This window comes from Colias philodice, chromosome 14, assembly GCF_061535455.1.
Source record: "Colias philodice isolate Cphi_HAF_F1 chromosome 14, ilColPhil1 Martin Lab GWU primary, whole genome shotgun sequence".
NCBI classification, from domain to species: domain Eukaryota; kingdom Metazoa; phylum Arthropoda; class Insecta; order Lepidoptera; family Pieridae; genus Colias; species Colias philodice.
In genome coordinates, this window is record NC_143099.1 from 7,465,120 (window position 1) to 7,485,634 (window position 20,515).

The window sequence follows — 20,515 nt, forward strand, 5'->3', positions numbered from 1 at the left end:
TCTGTTCAATATTGTTTATACGGGTACAAAAATAAGAATAATAACAAATAAGGGGTCAATATTAATTGACTTAAGTTGGTTTTGACGCAATATTGTGGTCATGCCACCATCCTTACATTTTATTTTATTGTGAGTAAGTGTATGGCAATGAATAAAGATTATTTAAAAAAAAACCTTCGATTTCAAACTACATCAATATTTAATAGAAATTTATTGTTTTTAGGGTTCCGTACCTCAAAAGGAAAAAACGGAACCCTTATAGGATCACTTTGTTGTCCGTCTGTCCGTCCGTCCGTCCGTCTGTCAAGACCCTTTTTCTCAGGAACGCGTGGAGGTATGAAGCTGAAATTTATATCAATTACTCAGGTCTACTGTCCCTTGAAGCTGTGAAAAAATCAAACTTCTAAGCCAACGCAATCAAAAGATACAGCCGTTTATGCCGCAAATTTTCGACACTTGCAAGAGAATCAAAACCTACAGGGTGCTTCCCGTGAACTCAGAATCTTGAAATTTGGTACGAAGCAACGTCTTATAGCATAGATAAAGGAAAAATTACGAAAACCATAAATTTTTAGTTACATCACATACGGAACCCTCGGTGCGCGAGTCCGACTCGCACTTGGCCGGTTTTTTTTAATAAATAACGTCATTATACACATGATTTGAATTTATGCTGCTCTTATTTTAATTTTTACTACAATTAAATTAAATATGCCCGAAAAGCATTTGAATAATTGGGGTCTCATCATGTTGCGAGTTTAGAACGGAGTTCAAACAAATTTGTTCATTTACCTCTATTGGACATTTACGAGCAATAAAATTCCTATTCTGCCAACATATTTCTGTAGCAAAATTATGCTAAAAAGGTCATTCGTCGCATTGAAAACATTTTGGCTTAATTCCAAAGATGTTCAGGCACAATTTCAAGGACAGTGCAAATATTATGAGTCACTTTTCATTTTGTTGCTCTCGTGTTTGTAATATATGAGGGTTATGGAATTTAAAGTGCTAATTAGTCAAAAAAAGGACACATGACATTTTGAGTTCGGAAGAAAGGTGAATAAGATGTTTAAATCTTGTGAGATGGACGCTTTGATGTAAGCTAGTCTAAAAGCAGCCAACAAGTCGTAGTGTCGTGGAATGGAAATGTCTCTGGAATTTGAAGCCATTATAAAATTATTTGTTCCTGTTCGTTATTCATCTCACGTTCTGTCTGTGTAGGTTCTTATAATAGAATTGGAAAAGCGCCAGCGTCAATTTGCGGTAATCGTGTTCCAAGTGGCTGTATCAACTAAATGTTGATTGATGGTTTCCTTACTCTCTAAACGTTTCGAGTGACCTTTCTTATGCAGTTCACTGCAAATAGCCCACATCATACTATCAAATTTGATAACTTTATAGATAACATTGCTGTGTTCTGATTCTTGTAACAATTAATTTATTCACCATACTTGTAAACTGTTCTTACTGTAGATTGTTACTACTCACCATTAAATTCATTGATGCCCTTAGTTAGTTTATTTCATTGAGATTATAAGTAAACTGTGTAGAATTGAAGTAATTTATTATTACTTTCTTGATTCCTTTACCGTTCAATAACTTACTGACTCAGCTGCTTTCTCCTTGTAAACAATTTTGAAATTACGATAACTTTAAAACAAAACAGATTTATTTACCCAATAACTATCCAATAAGCAATTAAATGTCGATTACGTAAAGCATGATTTACTTTATCCATATCGAAGGCCCGAACTCCCGCCGAGGCTTAATGAGTTTTCAGTTTAATTTACAGTTATTGTTTCACCCTCGTGACGTAGATTCCGAACTTATAACGTCTGTGGAATACCAAATGGTTTGCGTTCCAACTTAGTGGTCACGTAATAGAACTTGCGACTTTGTTCTGATATAGGTACAGTGAGATTTGATTGAGATGGTATTGAAAACATTTGAATTTTGAAGGTGATTTTAAGTATAGGGTTCGAATACGGGGCGTTTGAAAAGGTTGCAGTATAACTTTTAAATATTTACTCCACAAGTTTATTGAACTGCATGTATTTTCTATTTATTATCAATATGGGTGAAGGTTGTCACCTCTAAGCAGGGTTAGAACCAAATACTAACTTTTCTTGAAATGTTTTGTCGTAATTTCAACATTCGTGACCTGGGTCTGGATGTATTATTATTCTCAGAAGCACAATATTAAATGAAACCTGAAAAGTTGAAAGGAGGACCAAATCAATAAACATTTTATGATATGAATCTTTAATGAAATAGAAGAGAAGAGACTATATTTATAATATGGAATTCCCATTCAAATACGAAATTAAATTTAGTCATGCTAAATATAAAACTTGTATTTCCACGAAATAAAGATCCAATAAATATCTCAGACGAAGAGATTTTATTTTTAATAATAACAATTTATTATGTCTTAGAAATATTTTGATCTTTTCTGAACCTTTAGAATTCTTATAATTAATGCAAATTACGTTATTAATGGAGATTAAAGCATTACTTTAAACTGTTTAACTTTACAAAGATAAACGTGGTTGTTTAACGTTTTATTAAGCAATTTAACAAGATGTAATAAGTTTGCGACGACCAACTTTTAGATTATCTTCTTCCAAGCATTACAGTTTTGAAGCAGCGTAGTTTCACAAGAAGTTAGTAACTTGCCGACTTTACACAAGTAGCCGACTTTGGCAAACTTTCTGTTTCGCGATCTTCCTCACTTTAATATAATGTGTTTATTTGCAACTTGTTTCAAAGTTATACTACTAAATTGTATTTACTGCCTTATATTTTACTTCTTACGGCAATGTTAAGGAGCATTAGCTCGAAAACTTCCAAGACCGTTTCATTTTTCAATACTGATGAGAAAACTTTTCTAAATCCTCGAACCACTTTTAATTTCGAAAGTTAATAATCTACATGTACTCGTGTTTTTGATCGATGATAGACAGAAAAGTTCATCAGCCCAAAAGAATGTGAAATAATCGGATTGAATGGGCCGTGGAAGTTTCCCAATTTCACCCCCTGCCGCGAGTTTGAGCGTTTGAAGCGGGTGTGGGAGTGACGAGGGGACCTCACCTCTTTCGGTGTTCGTGAATGCTGCTCAAACTTCCCTGCGTAATTGCTGTCTGGCTGCGAATAAACTTTGAATTACATTATGCAAGTTAATTTATAACGCCTTAGCATTGCTCAACTTCTATTCGAGTTGATTTGATATGACATTTGGGAATTAAATATCAGCCAAAACTGAATATACGCATTAAATTATATTTTCTATAAACTTATAGATTGTAATTTGTAAACAACTTAAATTTTACAAAATATATTAATCATAACAGACAATTAAACGATTTTATAAGCATTGTACAATTTACAATCGGAACGTGTTCAACTTGACCTTCACTTGTCTTCAATGGTATATGTTCCACCTTGAGAGTGAACTCCTATAGCAAATTAAATGTCTACATGTAGTATTTAGTTATTATAACGTCCATATTAATGGATTTGTTTGATGTAAGTCGTGCTGCAGCAGTCACGGAACTCAGAGCATGATAGTGCAAGATGACATCGTTAGTACGAGCATTGTTTGTAGGCAACCAATTGTGTTCGTTTACGACTGTCAAAAGTTCAAAACTATTGGCTTGCTAATTGACTACGAGCTTTGTCATTAAGGAGGTTAAGTGGCTCTCAAAGCGGTGACTGTCGCAACGTATACCATCGTCTAGCCTAGAAACAATTTTAACGAGCCGTACTGCAATTCATTTGCTGTATGTTTCGTTATCTGCTTGATGGCAGATTAAATAATTACCGTCTCACATCTCACATTTATTAACCGTCATATTAATTTTATATCAATCTTTATCTATGCTTATCTAGTTAATGAACATACGAAGGAAAAATACACCAGAACAGAATGATGTGGGTGGCATTTATCACGGTTGCGTAATATTATTCCAAAAACAAATGGCTCATGTGTACCAACAATAATATTGATGATCCACTCTCGAAGGTTATCTCTGTTTGTGGTTTTCGGTTTACCGCTCGACTTATTACGGGCGAAGTAAATTTATTATTAGCGTCACTTGATAACGATAAACCAACGAGGTCAATTGAGAGCGTGCAAAAAATAGAAACGCTGTTCCATAGCGCGTGACTGAAAAATAGCTATGTAAGACGGCAGTCATCTATCTCTTTTCAACAATTAAGATGTGCCGTCATGCCTCTCGCTCCAACTTTGCTTTCCGTTATTTTTATTAACCGCTCAGACTTTTAAGCACAATTTCTACATTGAATATTATGAATTACGTGACTCGTAATCTCAGATAAGTCCTCGCGTTTTATTGTCATCTTTTGCGGTTCGTGGAAGTTTGTTTCTCCTTGAAATTCTTTAGCACAATTTTGTCGACATTGGATTATTTTTATACGTATCTTGTGTTAATATTTACTTCTTTGTACATATGTGCTAATTGGGGTTTATAACTTACTCGCTTTGCACGTTCTTTATAATATAATATTAGTCGAGTATTATATTCTAGTAGTCTCACATAATTCGTGTTTGCATGCAAGGTTAAGCACGACCACGCCACGAAGCATAACCAAAGAGGAACGCGATAAAAACCTCTTGCTAAATATATGCGAGCTGAGAGGTTGTTTACATTGCCATAAGAACGAGTTACATAACGGCAACTACCTTATAAGGTCTTGAGATTAATGCCGAACCCCACTCTATCGCTTGCTATTACTTGACGAGACACGGCACACATACTAATGCCATAAACAGATATTTTATAGGACAATACCTTAAGAGGAATATAATGATAAATTTTAACGAACAACTTTAGACTTTCTCTGAGAAGCGATACTTTATTTTATTTTATAGCTAAAAAGAGCATGATCAGAAGTGGAAAATTAATATAATGAAATATGTAATTCGAATGAAAACAACTGCTATTATATATAAGGGCAGAAATATGATAATGAAAACAATGACTGCGTCAATTAGCATAGCAATTGCCAATCAAAACACTCCATTTTATGTTGTAATTGTACAGGATAGACTAAAGTAACAAATTATAGATCTGAATCGTTTAAATGTAATAACAACAAAAGAGTACAATAGTGAGTCACGCATGGCGTGATGGGTCGTCGAGGAAACGGTTGTCACGAAAAACATTAATATACGAGCGCAAGTCACTTTGCGCCCACACGCGACTCTCTCATAAGGTTTGTTAGCTAACTAATAGAGACCGGTTAGTTAGTCGCAACGCACGCTTTAGTTATCCAGAAAATGTGGTGAATGTTGATACAAAACTATGTTGCGTAGTTTATGATTCACAGTCTCATCTGAATGTTTACAGACACGTGTTTCAAATGCAACATTCGTTCGCTTACTTTGTTAACGTCATGTGCATTCAATTACATAACTGTTTATAACATTTCATCTGTCGATGTTACTTTGTATAAATTATTATCATCGTTGTAACTAACATTTACATATTTAACAATATATATTGTCGTTTAAATTTTAATTGAGATTCTACCATACTCATAGGTATTTCAGGTTTCATAATATATATATTCGAAATTATATATTGGTGCATTTATAACCTAAAATGCCTCGTTTGTACCTAGCATGCAAGCGCTTTCAATATTCTTACCATATTCGTTTAGTTTAACAGGCCCGGCCGTACCGCTATTGTCTTACAAAATCGCAAATCAATGTCCGCTTATACCAAGTGGGTGATCAATAACTTGAACGCGCTGAGAATGGCTCGTTTATTTTTACCCGTGTTTATCTTTAGCCAGAAGGGGTGGGCGCAGATCGATACTATTCGCAGGAAAGGAATGTTGCACAAACAAAAAAAAGCACGTGGTGCACGAATTGTTCCGGTCCGTTTAGCCTTTGCACGCTGTTGCCGAGCGGACGCGTGGACACGTGATGTTTTCCGAACGAACCCATTCCAAGATGGCCGCCAATGCCGCCATTCGCTTTCCCACGTCGCGCACCACCACTCTGCATGCTCCGGTCTCGTTTCTTTTCTATTGTGCATAGCAATTCGCAGTCGGTGTTCTTTTTTAACTTCGATTCGCCGATTACATCCCAGAACTCTGGTCAGCACTGTTCGTACACGAATTATGGGTTTACTCCTTGTATTTATTAATGCATGCTATAAATATAATCGGACGTAGATACGAACACACGCGTAGCACGTTATGTTGGCATCATTAGCTAACATGTGTTAACAGTGTAGCCATGAACATGACAGATGTGGGTAACGAGTCTTGAGAGATCAATCAGAAAACACATGCTTCTAGAAATAGAATCAAATCATTGCTTATCACAAAGCGTATAGGTATTAAATCAAATGGTACACCTTTTGTATTGAAAAATTCTTTGTATAGGCAGTCGTTATCTGTAGTATTTTATATACGTTTTATTACCGAGGCATTGTTCTCCGAGACGTTATTACTGGGCTATTCATATTATTCTTCGCTCGAAGAGTATGATGTCATGCTCATCACGATTCTCGGAACACCGCATTCATTTACTATTTACTTTTTTCGGCACGTGTATACATTTCATTCTCACGTTGTATATTTAAAAGTAACAAATACGTGTATATGCTAATTGAAAGTGATATTATAGGTGTCATTGAACTAAAAGGACTGTTTGGAGAGTGGGTGTTGATCAAATAAAATATCTGATTATGGAGATATATGTAATTTTAGTGTAAATGATTGGAAACTTAAGTAAAGATGTGTGTCACGGCTAAATTGCGTGCGTGCGGGGTGTTCAAGTGTCGGTGTGCGCTCATACATATTCAAGCGGCGCTGGACGGCGCTGATATTCCGCCGCCATTGGCCCGCAAAACTCACTGAATACTAAGTGATCGCCCCTGCAAGATCTGCATAGAAATTGTCTTTGAATTCGGTTTCCTGTACTGAATTGCAAACCTCGCAACAGGAAACTGATGAGACATTGACTCGCCTAATTTTTATAAAAGCTATCTGAGTTATCGTCGTTGAAATGTCACGAGTGCGCCCTAGCTCATGCCTTATGATTGTTATATCATTATAGTTTGACCCACTTACGATAGATAAGTGTTATCAGACATTAAGTGCTAAGTGCCTCGTATATAGTGCAATTTTTATCTTGAAATGTGATAAGGACAATTTTTGATTTAATACTATTTACTATATACCACGTCATTGTTCTAGTACACTATGATACATGATATAATTATATATTCAATAGATTAAAAATAAACCTTCCTTTCTGGAAGTAAGAGTATGATATTGTTTGAATATCAAGTTTAATAATAAATAACAAACGTCCTACATAATTATGTATATTCATATCATTATCATAAATTACGTAAATACTATTCGCATACAAAACAATTGCTTAATTAGGTTTACTATCAAAATTTCCGGTGTGTGTCATTTGAATACATTATTAATCATTTGAATATTAAATTATTATTCTCCAACTGTCCTTAACACAAGTTCATTCGATATCAGGTCATTATTTCTGATGTAAAGATAAATACGACGAGCGGTTGGTCAAGGTGACCTTCGTCCGCGTCCAGTCACATCGCGACTTAACGGCTCCCTATTGAATGTAAATTTTGCAAGACCTTGTTCACAATTCGTAACTTCCAAATCAGAATGGTCTTGAAAACGACAATATAATTCGAGAAATGTAGTTTCGAGCAAAAGTAGAGAAGCAATTTCAATGATGTTTGCAAAATATAAGGCAAAGTACGAAAGCACGTGGTGCGCTGCCGCCATTTTGCAACATAAATAGCAAGATGGCGTCGAGCTTGGTAGGCGAAAGTACTCGATAATTATTATACGCGGTGGCGGGAAGGCGTGCAGAAACGAAACCCGAGGATCTATAGCCGGGCAGTGCACGCAATGTTTAGCTTGATTTATATCGCTCTCTTGTTTCCACTGCCCCGATTGTTCTCAGCTTTTATGTGCTCGGAGCGCGCGATTCTGTTATTGTTTCCGACGGCCATGGGAACGCTGCGTTTCTGTGACCTCCACACGTTATTGCATCTTCTAAATTCTGTTGTAAGAAATTTAATACAGGTATTTTAACTTTATATGGGTTTAAAAGCATATTGTTTAAAGAGCTTCTTAATAGACGTGGTTTTATTTTGTACGCTGCTTGAGATATGTGTTTATTCATCATTATTACACAATGTTTTTTTGATACAAATTCACATATGAATGATAAAATAACATGGGCACATTAATTCACGTATCAAAACAGATTTAAATTTCCAATTCACAATTGACGCACGGTTTTATATTATTCAGTCAGCGAGCTGCTGATGTTACAGTGAAATGATTTTCTCCACCTTGATCTGTTTACATTTCAACGACTTAGCTTGTATATATTATAGAGAATATATATATACCGACGTTTATTATATGGCTTCCGTGATCTGAAAATATCTGCGCCCACATAGACCGGTCATTCATTTTCTTGAACGTACTATCAATCAAATTGATATGGGGGATGTACTTAATACTTTATAAGTTGAGAATTTTTGTTATAACTTATAACTAGCAATTTTGATATATTTTATTAGACGTAGACAGTTCTTGTTATTCTTATGTTATTTATTAACGTATTCTTATATAAACCTGTTCTACGGGTTATCTAAACGCGTCGAGGTCAAATTAAGTCAAAAATAGTGTACGTTGGAATTACCAAATAGGAATATAATAACAAAGCGATGAATAACTAATAAAGTATTCGTGTTATGAGTTGTGCAAATGGTGTTGATCGTATTATAGCGCTTTATTCGTATTGGCTAAATCAAATCCATCGCTCTATTGCAATATGTATGAAACAAATGTAATTACGTATTACGTGGTAAAACAACAGCATGTGGAAACGATAATAATTATTATTACAATTCGTCACTATATTTTGCCTTTTATCTATCTTACATTAATCTTGTCGTATGTATATGGAGTGATAAATTTGAAACACAGATAATTTATACAATACATTCGATAATGGCTATTGTAGAATGATGACCTAATACGCTCGATTTAAATTCGGCATATTATCATGTCTGTATACACTATGCACGCACGTAAGCAATTCATGTAAAATATGTGGTAATATTTAAATTATGTCATTGTTTTAGTCCATTAAAATAATGATTATGTAAGGATGAGCAATAATATTTTTTTTATATTAATTGTTATAATATTAAGAAACAAATAACTCACAAAATCGCTTTCTTTTTTGCTGGATGACGTTGTTGAATAAGCGGTGTTTATAATTTTATTACTACAAAACAATTGCTCAATAACCATTTTGTTGTTATAACTGATTTATTAGTAGGTACTGGAATAGTGATTTATTTAACAACCTCGTCATCTCGTCACACGTATTTGCCGCAGCCTGCAACGTGATCTTCCTCGTGACCGTTAACTTATCCTCCATTAATTTACTCAGTACCATTCAGTATTATAATGGCAAATAAATTATTTGATATATTGGAACATTCTTAATAGTAAACTCGTACAAAATTATCTTTTTTTTCAGTGTTATTAATTATTCATGAGTCATGTTCACCTTCAGACGTCCAATTTTGTAACTACTTCTTTTTTATTTCAAATACACTTTACGTGATATAGAATGTAGATAAATTTATATTTTTGAAGCAAAACTGCCGTCTGTAGCACTCAATGTCACCCTTTACATAAAACATTTGGAGTTGCCTTATTTCGACTCTAAGAACGTATGCCAAAACTATTGACCTCGTTCCCACGAAAGTTAGATCTGCGTAAACTCATATCGGGCTATGAATTATATTTAGCTATGCCAGACCTCGTTTACCATTTTGTCTGTTTAATAACAGAGAGGTTTGCCAAGTGCGGGCTTGTTTTCAATACCTACACATCATCGCTGGTATAATTTATCATAAACAGAGCACGATGAATGAGTAATGTTATACATCTTTTTAAACACGATACCTATTATCTATACTTTATGTACATGTAAATGTAAATAGCATATGTACATAGATGCCCACATATCATGATTACGTGATGTAACTTGAGTGTTTCAAATCAATTTCACGGTACGCATGTCGTGTTTAATTGTACATATAAATTGAATGAGCTTTATCCGGTCGTATTGGTGATCTCCTCCCACAAGAGTGGTTAGACTACATCCGTTAGACTGTCTCTTAAATTAACCAAACAGGTTTGTGTAGCGTTTTAGGAGTCATAAAATTAATTCGTGTTCTCAGTATATCAGCTGCTGATCTTATAGTTATAACCTTTTTATATCGCGCTCATCTTGTATAAGTATCGGTACTTACATTCCGCTTTATTAATATTTCACAAATCACAACTCTATGTTTATTTATTCTTGGACTTAAAAGCATAAGAGTTAAAAGTCTATCCTCTATTTTTGTACAATCCACTAATATGTACGTTTGAATTAAAATTACCAGGCACCAACTGAAGATAACTTATCATAAAATATCTTTTCATAAAATACTTTATAAAGGTATTTAACTATTTAATCTAAACAAAAAATCGGAGAAAAACAGTTTGTAGTAAAAGTTAACGTAAAATGATCACCTTGAGGTAGATTCATCTTAATTAAAAAATTGTTGGCAGTCTCGAAACTTTCCATCAGGTCCTTGTTTTATACCAGTCATTAACTTTGTGGTCCAGAATTTTAGTCATGGAATATCTGATAATGTACGAGGGAGGGTGCCCATTTCTCACGTTCAAACCAGTTTGCGGACTGGTTCCTCCGCATACCGATCAAGAAAGGCGCTCGCGGTGCCTTTAAGGAGAAAACAACGTCTTTTTTTGCTCTCCGTCAAGTATGTCGACGGCTATTAGTCAGGGCAAAAAAATGGAGGTTATGAAACAGGAAACCTCTAAGGATACTCCTATTAGAAGTCAAGTTGCCAATGAAAATTGGATCAAATAAGATGATAGTTCAGAAGCAGATAATACAAAGAACAGTATCTGTATTAAAGTAGCATTAGTGTTGAGATTAGGCGAATTGGACGCGCAAGCATCTTTGTGTAATCATAAATTTGTCTCGCTATATAATAACTTGTGTCGAGTTGTTGTAATAAATGCATTTAATCCATCTTACAGCGCACACCTGCGTGAGAAATCTACCCTAACTGGATAAGCCCTAGACCGGTGTAAGCTAATGTAGAGATATTTTATGCCAGCTACGACGATGTTAGGCATTTATCTCAACTACCTAGACTTACCATAAATAAAGGTGTACTGGTGTGGAGGAGGTATCTTTGTCGTATGGAATGTAGGCGTGTGTGTATTTAACACAACATTAATAATATATTTCAAACGTTTCTTTAAATTAACGACCACCGGTAAACTACTGTTACATTTACCTAATTTAGTGCGATATCATTCATACCTTTCCCTTTGATCACATTACGACGAATAATAAAAATTTTCAAATTAGAGAATAATAGAGCTCTAATCAAAGTCTTATCATTATTATTTTTATTGGTCACGAGCACTAAAACTGTATTTAGAAACATCGACCGTTTGAACTAACATATTTCACTTCAATTGACAGGTGATTATGCTAAAAAGTGGCTGTCGCTGCATATCATTACGTGAATATGTTTTCTATTGCATAACTTATAAACCGGTTCTTATAAAATGTCAGGCGACTCACGAGAACATTAAATACTCAGCTGTTTCTCGATTTACACCTACACTTCAATTATGGTTATCAGGTTTCTCGATGAATTAATTGCTAGTCTGGCAAGTCTGCAACCAAATTTGGATACATTTTTACATGACTTTTAAATAAGGTTAATTGTCAGGAACTCACAGTTAAGCAATGGTAATATTTAACATAAGTATGTGAATACAGCTTGCAACACAGACAAGGATTGTTGATCAAGGGCTACATCATATTTTAGGGACTCGAAAGTTACATGCGTTTTTTCTCCGATAGGATTATATGCGTGAGGGTTTTATATCATGTTGCAAAAAGCATGGGGCTATAAAAAAGATCGTTATCCAGGTTTTTTCTAAAGTTACGAGGGGGTTGGAGCGAATCACAAAGCTATTAAGTCCATGAAATATATAACTTTATGGACTGGTCTGGGCCTGCCAGCTGCAAACGGTTGACAAACGATGCGGGGAACTAAAATAGATATCAGAAATGTGGCTACTGACCACCTGCTTAGTGCCATTGCACTCGATATTACTGCTGTAATTGTATTCCCGACAAGTACTCAGTGTCCTGTTGTAAAAGTATCAATGAATAAATAAGTGCGCTATCATTAAATTGGCCGGAAATGTAGGAACTCGTAAATGAGCCATTAAACTAGTATAAATTATATATTTCAAGAGTGGTGCAGCATAAAAAAACCGGCCAAGTGCGAGTCGGGCTCGCGCACAAAGGGTTCCGTAGCAGCAAATATAATAAATTACAGTTAAATCAACCTATCTCAAAAACTATAAGAGATACTTTGATCAAACCAAAAATCGTTGAAAGAGTTAATTAGCATGCATCACCTCTATTTTTTTTAGAATTTTATACCCCGTAGTTATAAAAATAGAGGGGGGGGGACATACTTTTTACGACTTTGAGAGCTGATATCTCAAAAACCGTTCACTTTAAGAAAAATGTTTTTTAGAAAACTTTATATCATTTTAAAAGACCTTTCCATTGATACCCCACACGGGTATGTACATCGAAAAAAAAAATTTCATCCCTCAGTTACATGTATGGGGGGCCCCACCCCCAATTCTTTTTTTTACTATTTAGTGTCATATTTTTGTAGCGGTTCATACAACACATATTCCCATCAAATTTCATCACTGTAGTACTTATAGTTTCCGAGTAAATCGGCTGTGACAGACGGACAGACGGACAGACGGACAGACGGACATGACGAAACTATAAGGGTTCCGTTTTTGCCATTTTGGCTACGGAACCCTAAAAAACATCTAAATTAAATGAGGTTGTTTATTTCACGCACCTTTTACTGGCAAAACGGGTTTCTGTAACCGGTCTCGACCCGTCATTCTTGCCAACTTTGTATATGTACCATGAATAAATATTTAACCTTTTCATAACTAGATTCCATTAGATTTTTATTCTATTTTGGTTTGATTAAATCTAAATATTTTAACATCAAATTCTCATTATTTCCAGGTACATCGCCTGAGCTGGAACCAGTAGAGAGTAATAAAAAAGGTAATAATTCGGGTTTTTCTTTTATGTTACTTTGAATGTAGATATTATATGATATAGTCAGTTTAGGCAGGAATAGTAAATAATATTCGTAGAAAGTAGGAGTGATTTGAGTGACTAGTTTCCTCACTGTGTTATTTGAAAATAAATAATTCAACGGTTTCATATTAATGGAGTTCATACGTTTGATAAAATTTTAATACCAAATAAACAGCGTACCACTGTCGTCACCTTAACTCAACAGATTCATGTTTTTTTAATGTCACGTTGAAGCTAAGGGCGGGCTTACTGTACAGATGGGAATTTAGGGATTAACGAAAATTTGCGGCACGTCGAAAATGTTTCATTGGTGGAGGGCTAAAGTACTTGCAACTAGGGAAGGAAATTACATGCCGGCGCGGCGCGGTTGTTAATATCTTGCTATTGTAGTTTCGAAACTTCAGCCTGTTCTAACTAAAATTAGTCATGATCGGATGAACTTAATTCGTACATTTGATGGTAAAAACTTTCATTATTTTCATCGCTATTGTTACCGATTATGTGCACACACCCTTATGTTATTTGTACTGGAAAATCGAGATCAGCATTTCATATTCAGATTGATTTCTTTGTTTGTCCAAGCATCATCTGCGTATTTATGACCACTTATACTTCACACCCGGCGATCTTAAAATACAGAGGTCAGAGCGGACGAAGTGTGCATTTGGTATTATCATTTCTTTATCTAAATTTCAATTAGGCATCCGAGTAACGGGGTCATATCGTTTTCGATAGATGTTTCTACATTATTCTTTGTTCCTCTTATTCAATCTGCTTGCATTGACTTCATCGAATACGCTTATTTTACCTTCTGCAACGGTACGCGCAGCTAATTGTTATTTATTTTATTCTTGTTTGTCATGTATCGGTTGTGAAGTGCATATGTTAACTGGAACTTGTTTTTACGTTCGAGGTAAACTTACTTTAAATGTAGGTTGGAGGAACTCGTTCTGTTTACATTTAAAGGGCGCCCGCGTCGTATGCGAAGTCTTAAGTAAACAGCGATACTAACATTATCATATAAATTACAACGTGTAGTCTAATAATGATCAAAGTAACCGGTTGTTGTTGAACATTAATTTAAATAACAATTGCCAAGATAAACATAAGCTATAAGTAATAATAATAATAAATTTAATGACGATAATATTTCAAATGCCTTTTACGTTAAACACAATTTCCTTGTAATCTATTAATAAAATTGCTAGGTGTATTTTTGTTTTCTTTATATTATTTCATTATAATGAGATACTTCAAAGAATCGATAACTGCCTATAGTTGGGAATGCGTCATCACGAGTCTCGTAAGTTGTATCTACATGTACATAATATCACGAAATGAATATTCATCGCACGAAACGCCCCGAAACCATTTTATGGCGGTACAAGAACCGGTCGCTCGATTTTTTGTCGATGTTGTTTAACTCGAGATCGTGCGTCCAGGCAATTACGACGGTTATGCCCGCAACTTTACGATAGAATGTATTTATAACCGACTGCTTAATAATGCGCGATCGTAGCTCGGACGGATATGATTAATCTGATTCGAGTATTTATTACTACGAACACGTTCACTCGATATGACTCGATGGTTTTATTGATGCAGAAAACAGGAACAGCGGTGGGACGACATCACGACGCCGCGCCGAAGCGACGGGAGAAACAATGAGCCTTGTCAATCAACCGGCACAATAGATGTGACTGTTAATGGTTTTTGATTAGCCCGTCGAGTCATTCTATCACAATGGCCACTTACCAGTTTCCGCATACATTGCTCGATAATTTAGAAGCACATTAACCTTATCGTTGAAATAAGATAAGACAATAGTAACAGAAGAATACGTTAATAATATTTAATCCAATGGACAAAAGATACCTACTATTTATGATTTTAATACCAATAATCAGATACAAACAATATTAAGTGGATTATGAACGGAAAGACATGATATAAATGAAGCATTTGAGAAGCAGATTAAATTATAGATAAGAAATTGAATCTAAAGATTATCAATATACACCCGATAACTTTCTACTGTTAACATTGACGTGTCATACTTTATAACACGTTCAAGTAATTAAACTGCATAAAATAATAGTGGAACAATGCGACATGAACATGATAAAGGTCAGATGAACGAGTCAGACCCGTATTTCGTGTTATCGCACAACTATGAAAGTCGTCGGTGAAAGTCCACGTCTAATTCGCTCGACCAACAAATACGCTCGTGACATAACGTATTCAAAACCGGTTTGCGTCTGATCTCGCTGGATTTTTATTACTATTATTTAGTTCAACATAATAATAGCGGACGTAATATATGTGGGATCAGGGTAGCCTACCTGACGTTCCCATTGTATCCATTTTATCTTTTTCTGGAGACAAGGGTCGGCTGTTATAGATAAATAAATTTGTAGCGCCTTTTGAAAGGATACTGTTATTCTTTTTACCTGCTCCGGTGATGTGGCATTTTGTCTCGATCGCTTTTGTTCTGATTCGGCTGAGATTTGAGATTTTTTGCTGACCGTAATTTGCACATTTCATGTAAAAAAAAGTTGAATCGTATATAATTTGGCTTGAATATTTTTTCCATACAAATTTAGATTGAGTCTAGGTTTACAGAAGTATAGTTGGTTGTTTTTATGATGCTAGTGAAGTCAACGAGGTAATACGAGGCGACGATTATACCGTTATAATTGGCGTGCTCCCGCACTCGTCGTTGGCAAGTCGACGGTGTGACGGTTGCCTTTATTGCATTAATGAGGCTGTATATCAAAGGTTCATTGTCCTGAAGTAGGATCTAACGTTGATATTTATTTATCAGTTTCTGTTTAAAGCTATCTTCTGGAATCGTAAATAAAAATACATTTCTGTGAGAAATATCTTATAATTGAACAGTCACGTTTTTCTTACGTGCTTGTTTATTTCTTAAAATAACCTTTACCTATCTATAGGACGTATCACGTAAGACAGTACCAAAAAAATCTATAAAAACCATTGGTATTTAGTATTATTTTTCAAATCAATGACTAATGCCACTTTAAGTCGGAGCTTGGCTACAATTATTAAATAAGTATAACTAGTTACTGACAAGTTTGTACGAACTTAAAACCAGTTGTTTCGATGGTTTATAGTAAAAAGGTAATTGTTTTATAATTATTATAAATGACAGTGCTCTCATAGTCATGCTCAGGAGCATTGTTCTCGATTCACATACGCCGACCCCGGCGACCAGTTTCCACTGCAGTCTACAGCATGCTATTTCGCATGACTTTCTATTGAATGTTAAGTTGCTAGCTACCGCTCCAATGTTCGCAGACAATTATATCGTAATTTTAACTAGTTCAATTAAGCTGCGTAATCAGTCAAAGCAATTTATATAATGTATTTTCTTCATCAATTAGCTTATATCTGTATTAAATAGGGATTTCATCTCATGTAATATTCACTTCGTTAATAAAAATATTCCTATCGTCGTTAATAAACAAAACAGAAAAAGCCAAGCAGTGGTAATGGAATAATACCACAAAATTATGCTGAGATATTTAGCAGTACAAAAGATCAATTTACATATTTTAGACCAGGTAAAGCCGATGTTTATTTTTCATCTTTCGACGTAAAATATTTTTATTTCTTAATTTCATTTTGAATTCCAACGTTGTCGTCATGCCTGCTGGTTTTTATTATTTAATGTGTATCAACTTTGAAAAGCTGTCTGGTTTGATCAAAAGATCACTGAATATTTCTAATAGCGTTTAGTTTCTAAGAACATTACCTTTAGATTAACATTTGGAAAGAAATGTAACAGTTACGTCGAGAAATTCAAAAGTTTGCATAGTTCAGGGTCAAAATGTTTAGAAACTTCCGCGGCCCCTGCTCCGCTCTGAACTGGTAAAGCGAGTTTGGACCTCAGTTAAGTTATGAAACATTATTTATTACCGAAGTCATTTTATTCGGTTGTGCAACGGATTATGTACTGGGAATTTGGAGCGACATACTGTCTTTTGTTATAAAAGTTGATAATGCGACTTCATTAGTGATCAATCTTATTTCAATACCAATGAAAAGTAGGCATCAACGTTACATTGAAATTGTTATAAAACAGTATTACATCATCTCGAAAACTCTTTTGCAACAAAATATTAAGTATTTTTGCCACAATGTCATCAAATAAGTTCAATTAGCTGAATTCTTTCTACGTCTTTAGATTACATAACCTCGAAACATTTATCGGTCATCATCGCATGAATAGCTCCCTCTCGGCTAAATATGGACATAATGGCACAATGGAGTATGATTGACGTATTTCTGACGTTACAACACGATCAAGTTACTCATTTTGTTAGGTTTCGCTTCAAAGGAGAAAGTTATATTTTCGTTTCGAGTCTCGCCAAGTTTAATATAATGAAAATATTCCGAGTATTATGGGGTAAATGTTATCCACCTGTTATAATTTTAGAAATTCGATAATGGAATTCTATAACGAAAGAAAACATGTGATCAAGATTTACTCAAAAAGGCATTTCAATAAAGTGCCGTGTTTTAAATAACAATTCCAAAAGCGACGTTGTTACTTTATCCGTTTTGGGCATCAGTTGTAGTCTGTAGATTGGAATCGATTCGAATGATTCCAAGATGGCCGTGGTCCACGAACGTTGGTGGCTACTTTCTCCTAACGGGATCTGACCTCCCCCCTTCGCCTCTTGTCTGCGCTCGCGTCGATTCATCCGAGGAATTACCATAATGTTGAACAGTATATGAAGTAACTTTTTAACAATTTATCTGACGTGGTTTTTTATAAAAAATGGCATGTTTATTGTAGCTATTTTTTAATTTATGTAAATTGCCACATTTTGCCAAGACTATTATTGAATGAAATCAGAAGATTTATGAATATACAATAAATTTTACACAATTATTGTACATATCTTGGAATTGCTTTGTCTTTACTTGCCAGATATCAGTGTTTTTTTTTGTGATAAAAATAAATATTACATATTTACATGTCAACAGTTTAACCACAGGTTTAACTATATATAACGCTGTGAACTCGTGTTGTGAACACAAGTTCCCTTTGCACAGTAATATCCGCTTGGTAAGCAAGTATTGTAGGTTCCAGTGAGCTCATATCGCCCGAGGGCACTCTCAAGTCAAATAAAAGGTCGAGCCACGATCTTTGACGCTCGTTACAAAACTACTATCGCAGACGGCTTGTAAATATAAAAGCGTATCAAATGTTACATTGTGCGATGTAAACATTGAGCACATATTCATATCAAAATACGAGCAAATAAACGATTTTATTTTTGTGCGATAACTCTATCGGTCACTAATTTATTATTCTTGGCCATAATAAGGTCATCCGAGCAATGAGACTTGTTATCAAATATACGTTGCTCATAAAGTAATCCGGCTTTTCCAGCGTTTAAAATATAGTGATTTATTATTATGAATGCTGCCATTCTCAATCTACGCCACGCCAAAGAAAGTTTTGGCATTGAGCCAAATCGTGTTGATGTTCCGAGAAATGCATCGATTCAGATTTCAGGCTGAACTCCAAGGACTGAGTGAATGATATTTCTTATTTAATTTATGCCTCAATCGAAATCAATCGCTCGTTAAAAACTCAACCATTTATCAAATTCGATCTGAACGTAACAAATGTATTGATTTCGTTGTTATAAAAACGCATTGTGAGTTTGAAAGCGCGCAAAGCGTGAGGCAACAAAAAGTTAGTGAACAAAAAGGTCCGTCCACTGCTGCCTGGGCTCGGTTGTGTGCACGACTTGCATTATTCCACAGTACGAAACGAAAGGCACATGTGTGGCAGATGTTGAGGGTTCCTTTTCAAATGTGTTATTACGCCTCCACCCTCTGCAGTGCACCACCCCGTTCGGCAGTCACTGACCTCGCAGGCGTAGGGGCACTTTGTTATTGACCTGTTTCCACGCCATGGACAACTGACATTATAGCGTTTGTTCTCGATTACGAAGCAGTCGTATTTATAATCCAGTCTTGTTTTAAATATTATATCGGTCGATACTTACACAAGTGTTCGCCGAAGTGCCCGATCTATTTATACATCTCTGCGTGTGTGAACACGTGTTTCGCCCCATGGTTCTTACAAGGGATGCTTATCGTATGAAAAGAAACAGGTTCCAATATCAAGGTTAAATTCATTAACAGCTGCTATCAATTATTTTAGGTAGAAAAAGTTGTCCAACGTTTTATTGATTTTTTGTGAACGATCATAAATATCAATTAGGTTTGTTTTATAAATAAAACTGGCATGTCCTGGTTCTCGACACGTTCTCTTTATAAATATGTTTACAAGTATAGCCGATCTAGCAAGAATAGGTATATCCAAGTTCAATGCTCGAGAGCCGTTGAGCCGAGCTACCGAGTCGACGCAATAAACGCAAAATAACCATTCACCTCCAGCAAAAATGTTTACGACATTCGAATTTTTTGTTTCAATTCGCCTTTAACGACCAGACCATGCGAAATATTATTAAACAATCTTGATCTTTGTTCGGAATGTTTATACTCTGTTTTAGATTGACTTAAAAACTCGCTCATTCTCAATTTTGCTTGAATCGAAGAATCATTCGTGCGTTTCCTCTTCAATGCTTTTCGCTAAAAGCAATAAAGAGAATAGTAAAAGTTGTTTTACGTTCTTTGCTTCCTTTTTGTGTATGCAAGTAAGCATTCAAAGCCATTGTGAATCAAACAAATGGAACTGTTAGAGCAATGAATGCCCGCACTAAATTAAAGCTTATTGCAATAAAATATAAATGCTTTCATTTTAAATACAGGCCTAATTAAAATGAATTGGTATGAAATAAATCTGAGTGCGTTCTTAATAATAGCTATGAGTTACCTCTGGGATATCCTGGGCGCTTTTGCTTTTAATGAGTTTTGATAACGAGTTGCTCGATTGCTGCGTACTTTTTAATTATTAAGGTCCTTAAAGTACACAAAGCCATTTCGCGATTTATTTAATAATTTATTATACTGACGTTGGATTATAACTTGTTTAGTTAAGCTGGGTTTCGCTTGATTTATTCTTCCGCTATGACGAACAGAAGGAGAACCGATTCATCAATTATTTATATCCGCCTGTGTTTTAAAACGGGCATTAGTGCTTAGCCACCTCCACATTATAACTGTAATGTAAATGATCACTGAGAACAGTCTGTGAATAACATTTTTCGTAATTTTAGC

General features: G+C 35.1%; 1 protein-coding gene across 2 annotated transcripts in view; it reads left to right on the top strand.

Moving 5' to 3' along the window:
- The window catches only part of Kdm3 (Lysine demethylase 3), a 138,123-nt gene that overhangs the window by 85,753 nt on the left and 31,855 nt on the right, over positions 1 to 20,515 (top strand). For both annotated transcript variants that reach the window (XM_089703034.1, XM_089703035.1), the window contains one exon: positions 13,214 to 13,255. In XM_089703034.1, coding sequence (XP_089559160.1) covers positions 13,214 to 13,255 — 42 coding nt within the window. The remainder of the gene's footprint in view (positions 1 to 13,213; positions 13,256 to 20,515) is intronic.